Here is a 6000-nt window from a genome sequence, read left to right as displayed (position 1 = left end):
ACAGTCTGCTGTTTTTGTCCGCCTCTAATGAAGACCACGGGCTGGGGATGGCGGGGCCTCTCTGCTCTGGGTCTGGGGGGACCTCGATAACCCTCCCGCTCGTCTCTGGGGTGTGCATTTGCTGTTGCTGTGCAGGCAGGCGGAAGGGAAGAAATGAGGGCCAGGCGGCCGCTCCGCGAGGCCTGCGGCCCTGGCAGCGGGGCCGCCGCTCCTCCGCGCTCCTGGCCCCGCGGCTGGCCTCACCCGGCCGGCCATGGGTGCCTCCCCTTGCACCCTGTTCCTTGAAGCCCTTCAAGGCTCGGTGCCTCCTCTATCACATGTCTAGTCGTGGGTGTGAGAAGACTCAGGGTGACCTGAAAACGTGCTAGAGGTAAATTGATTTTTCTGCACAGAAGTAGCCGGGAAACTTGGACAGGGAGCGTGTGACCGTGTGGGGCAGCATCTTGCACGAGGAAGGCCAGCAGAGAGGCCCTGGGCACAGGGGTCAGTGGGCCTGGGTCTCTGGAGGCGCCCTGAGGCTCTGGGGGAGGGGGGCCATGCTCTCTGTTCCGCTCACTGGCAGGAAGGAGGCCTGCGCGTTCGCTTGCAGCCCGGGTTTGGAAAACCAGGCATTTGTCTGCGGATCTGATGTGTAACGAGGGCAGCTGCATTTTTTTTTTCTTCCTGACTTCAGGGTTGCAAGCAGCGACTGAAGGGATGTGGAAATGTATTTGTAGCGTTTCTTAGGCATCTTTCCAGACCTTGAGCACATTCAGTTGGAATAAAGCTTCAAGCACAGCCCCCTTTTTGGAATGGATTTCTGGAGCCTGCTGCTATTCATCAAAGAAGCACTCTTCTTTTTTGGAAGTAGGTTTTCAACTTAACCCTGGCCGAGAAGGACTGCTGTAAATCGGCAGGGAAGACACCCTGACTGGCTCTTGGGCAGAGGTTCACATGCAGATCTTTTTTTTTTTTTTTGGAGGAACTGCATTGCCACAAAGACACTTGTCATGGCTGCTCTGTTGATTGGACAATAAAAAGAAAAACCCTGGAAATTTTTTTTTATGTTCACCTGGGAGTGAATATTACTTTTTTTTTTTTTTTTGAGATTTAACAATTACTGCTGCTTTCCAAATCAGAATTCATGAGGATCCGCTGAAAATCTTATTCTTAAAAAGCCTTCGTCACATTTTAACGCAGCGCCGTCAGACACTTTTACAGGCTCACACAGATGGGCTGAGCAGGGAAGAGAAAAACCCCAGCACAGAATAATGGGCTTCAGAAAGTTCATCTGATCTTCCGAAGGGACTTGACTTACCTCTGGCACAAACGCTGGGAGGGGTCGGGGGGTGGGGGGCTGAAGAAACAAAGGTTGGAAGGAAATATCTGGGAAGGTAGGAGAAAGGGATTTGAGAATTGATTGGCTCGAGTGTGCTGTCAGTGGGTGTATGTGGTTTTTTTCTTCTTTTTTTTTTTTTCGCTACAGGAAGTGATTTGCAGTGCTCACCGCGCCTTTGTTGAGAAGGGTCTCCTCGCAGAGTGAGTCACGCTTTTGCTGTGAGCAGCCCCGAGCAGCTGGGCGCTCCTCAGAGGGAACTATGACTTTTGCGAAGCAAACGCGCCGCCCTCCGCAGCCGAGCCCGGGGCCGGAGCTGCGCGGCCGCGGCCGTGCGGGCTGTTAGCGGTGGGAGGCCGGCGCCGCCGCCCGCGCCACCCCCCACCCCCGCCCCCCACCCCCCCGCCGGCTGTCCCGGCCACTCCGTCCCGCCCGGGGGACCGCGGCTCGCCTGCTATGCGCGGCAGCCCGCGCCGGGGGCTGGCACCTGCAGCGCCCGGGCGGATGCGGCGAGCCCACGGAGGGGCATGCTTCCACGCACCAAGTACAACCGCTTCAGGAATGACTCGGTGACATCGGTCGATGACCTTCTGCACAACCTGTCGGTGAGCGGCGGCGGCAAGGTCTCGGCGGCGCGCGCGGCCCCGGCGGCGGCCCCCTACCTGGTGTCCGGAGACGCGCTGCGCAGGGCGCCCGACGATGGGCCGGGCAGCCTGGGCCACCTGCTCCACAAGGTGTCCCACCTGAAACTCTCCAGCTCGGGCCTCCGCGGCCTGTCGGCGGCCAGGGAGCGGGCGGGCGCGCGGCTCTCGGGCAGCTGCAGCGCGCCCAGCCTGGCCGCCCCGGACGGCAGCGCGCCCCCCGGGCCCCGCGCCCCGGCCATGCGCGCCGCCCGCCAGGGCCGCCCCGGCGACGAGCCGCCGCCCTGCGCCCCGCACGCCAGCGACCAGGTGCTGGGGGCCGGAGTCACCTACGTCGTCAAGGTGGGTGCAGAGCGCGGGCCGCCGGGTGGGGAAGCCCGGGCGCCGGGGCGTCCGCCACGGCGGGTGCCCTGGGGGCCGGGAGGTGCGCGCTCCTTCGCCGTCCGCTCGCCTGGCAGCGGGGACCGGGCGCAGCCGACGCGCCCGTTGCGCATCCATTGGGATGAGGTCTGAAGCCGGTGACCTCACTCTGTCCTGGTTTCCCTGGGCCCCGCTCCTCGGGCATGCCTTGGCCACCCCGCTGGGCCGTGTGTCCGGCCGGCACCCCTCCCGGCATGGGCCCCCGGCCCTGGGAACTGGGCATCAGGCCCACCTAGGAGGCCGTGAGCACACTTACAGGAACGGGGCAGCCCCTGCGGCGAGAAAAGCAGGTGGTGGCACCACTTCTGCTGCGTTTGCCCCAGGTGGCAGGGTAGGTGGGTTCATTTCTGCCACGGCAAGAATCCCCAGCTCCTTGCGGGGCAGGCCAAATGCTGCCTTGCTTTATACCAGACCGGTTCTAACTTCTTACCCAAAGGGAAGGCTTCCTTTGGTGTCTGCCTGTCATGCCTCACTGTGTTGGTTTACAGCAGCAGAGGAGAACCGGGGACTGTTTCTCCCCGAGGACTGGAGGCTTCCATTTAAATAGGCTAAAGGGAGCTGAGCCGCTGTTCCTGCAACACAAAGAAACAGTCACGCCCGATGTAGTCCACAAAATTCTTTCCTTATGCAAGGACGCTGTGATATTTAAAGAACACACACTCGGCCCTGTTCGCTTGGCATGCCCCACGCTTCTGATGTCCTGCCCGCCAGGCAGCAGAGAGCCACCACAGGGCTCTCCAGACACCCTCCAGACGGCAGGAAGGGGTCAAAACCACGCCGTTTCAGTCTGGTCACTCCGAGGCACGACTTTTTGTTTAAAAAGTAGTGAGACACAGACTGTGTCTCCACGGAGTTGTCAGTCACAGCCAGAAACCTGCAGGCTACCCCGCCGGGACACCCTGGCTGCAGATCCCGCTGAAAAATTCTACAGACCGTATCCTCAGGTAAAATGCTGTCTCTTGGCCATTTTGAACCAAATACGAAAGGAAACGGTTAACTTTGTGGATTATCTTTAACCATCTAAAAAGTACCGACAAAGGAAGGCAATCGTCAGCATTGAAAATGGGGCCTTTTCTCCTTTTTGAGGCTCTCTTTTAATTTAACCTTCATCTTAACTTCTAGAGATGCATTAATATATTTTACAAAAAGGCTGCAGATCAGCATAAGTTATGCACAGCTGGTTGAGTCTGTTATAAAAGGAAAAGAACATTCTTCTTGCATGCTTTCTTTCAATTATATAACCAGGAGCCAAAAGCAAAAAGAAAAACCCAAACCAAACCAAACCCCTGACAACTCTGAGGTTAAGGAGCAATGCCAGAGCCATCACTTGTGGCAGGTTAGTGCAATTGCTCTCTAAGGGGGAGGGAAAAAAAAACACCCTATGTTTAAAATCGACAGATGTTGGCAAAGCTTTTTCTACCTGTCATGTTGAACATAGAGGGTCATTTTCAAATGGAGGGAGAATTTTCAAACTTATGCCTTTAAAGTTTTCCTTTAAAAAAAAATCATTCACTTTGCTTAGGGCTTTAGACTTGATTTTTGAAGGATGGAGGCTGACATCCAGTTCTAAATGTCAGTTGTGGCTGAGGAATGACGAGCAGCTAAAACTAGTCTGCTCTGCCTGGCCATTCGGTGGTGGCTTCCCTGGCGTCAGCACTGAAACAGGGGAAAGGCTGGGTCTACCCAGAACCTTCTGGGTTTGGGGTAAAGGGCCATAGTGACCTAGCGGTGGGGAGGGGGTACATAGCATGGCTAGAACAGAAGCAGCTCTCTTCCCTGGAGAAGTTTGAAATCACACAGCAAAGGAGACCAGACACTGGAGGACAATTTCTTCTGCGCACGTTTGATTCACATGATCACGTGGCCCTCTGTTGGTGCGCATCTCTGAGTTGTCCTTGTTGAGTTTAGAACCAGGAACTTATTTTCCTGAAAAAAAATCACAAAACTGAAAAAAAAAAAAGCCTTCATTTGGTATTGTTTGCTGATTTGTGAATAGTTTTACTGGAATCCTTGCTCTAAAAGATCTCTGGTAGATAGAAGGGGGTGTTCTTTACAACATCAGCTGCAAAATCTAAATGCTCAGGGTTTGGGAAAGAACGTATTCTCTTTGATTTAAATTTATTTCTAAATTAAGGAAAACCCCCACATGTTTCCCAGTTTCCTGGAAGATTCATCTACTGTTTAATTGTAGATTTCCTATGCTTCACAGAAATATCTACCTGCAGACAATATTAGGCTGTTGCACACAGATTTATTATTCAGAAAGATTTCAATCTAATCTACTTACGTGAAAGTGGAAATTGTAAAACGCACATGTCTGGTGGGTTTTGACCAATTAGGAAACATCAAACTAAATAGCAGGTTGTTATATTAATTAATGAATTTAATTAATTTTAATTCAAAATTTAAAAATGGAAGCAGTTCCTGAGCAACAGTAGAATTGCAGGCTCAGAGCCTGTTGAATTTGTCTTTCCTGCCATCACTTGAGTCTGCTGTTCATAACAGTATGAGGTTATGCACACGGGGAAGGGTCCAGGCGCCTCCAGGTTTGTATGGATTTACATCAGGAGACCCCCATTGGCAGCACCCTGTACCTGCCAAAGTATGCTGGCACTGGGTTTTTTCTTTGGGTGACACGAAAGGGAAGGAACGAGAAAATATGCCCTTGATAGACAGAAAAGGAAAATCATAGCAAGCAAAGAGCAACGAATACTTTCATTACAATTCTATTTTAGGATGATTTATGATCTGGACTTGAGAGGCCGATAGAAACACAGACAAGCATTGATTTTGCTGCTGTCCACCCCCAAGCTGGCGAGTGCCCGTCTTTAGCAGGTTCCAAGGGCAACAATGGGGGGCTCCACCTGCAGATCCGCAGAGCACAGAGTTCGGGGAGGAAAGAGAGACATGAGAAGTTGAGTCAGTTCTTACAGAACAGGGGTCAGTTCTTACAGACGGCCGCTGGCTGGGGTGCGAGAGTCATCTGAAGACAAGCGCAGCCTTGAGGTTCAGCCTCGACTCCGCCAGATGGGAGGCCACACTGTGTGGGCTGTGCCTGGGTTAGCTGTCGGCCCTGGGAGGGGGGCCCTAGAACAAGGGCTCACGTCACAGACTCCAAACAGGGTGAGAAGTGGCCACGTTTAGGACTGACCCGAGCACCCACGGCAAGAGTCAGGAGGGCCAGGGAAGAAGCAGCGGCCTCCCCGACCACCACCACACAGTGACAGGTGCCGCCGTGACGGCCTCAGACAGGGCGGGTTTGGGTCTGCAAAGAGCGTCACTCCTCTACTGGCGACGGCTCTCTGGTGTAAGCTAGTCACAGAGTTTAAAAATCAGAGAACCACTGAATCATCTCCTGGTGCGCCGGAGGGGGTGGGCTTGCTTTTGGAATTCAGCCTTGTTCCTGCAAGAGCTCTTTAAAAATTATTTTGTTTCTCCCATTGTGAATCTGGTGAGACTGAGGGTGATATAAATTATTCATTTTATTTATAAATGTTCTGTTGCTCTTTATAGGCAGTCCTTACTCACCGCACAGACTCTGAAATGTAGTCTTCGTTTTTTTTTTAGGGCAGTGTGGTATGACCAAACATACATGCTCCCTTCATCTTTTATTTTTTACTTTTT

The 6000-nt window shown here is 53.4% G+C and overlaps 1 protein-coding gene across 2 annotated transcripts in view; it reads left to right on the top strand.

Moving 5' to 3' along the window:
• Positions 1 to 1708: 1708 nt before the first annotated feature.
• Positions 1709 to 6000, top strand: part of SHC3 (SHC adaptor protein 3) — a 139747-nt gene continuing 135455 nt past the window's right edge. For both annotated transcript variants that reach the window (XM_031442060.2, XM_064482421.1), the window contains exon 1: positions 1709 to 2298. In XM_031442060.2, coding sequence (XP_031297920.2) covers positions 1843 to 2298 — 456 coding nt within the window. In that variant the 5' untranslated portion in view covers positions 1709 to 1842. The remainder of the gene's footprint in view (positions 2299 to 6000) is intronic.

This window comes from Camelus dromedarius, chromosome 36 (assembly GCF_036321535.1).
Source record: "Camelus dromedarius isolate mCamDro1 chromosome 36, mCamDro1.pat, whole genome shotgun sequence".
NCBI classification, from domain to species: Eukaryota; Metazoa; Chordata; class Mammalia; order Artiodactyla; family Camelidae; genus Camelus; species Camelus dromedarius.
Note: the sequence above shows the minus strand (reverse complement) of the source record. Positions and strands in the feature narration are given on the sequence as shown.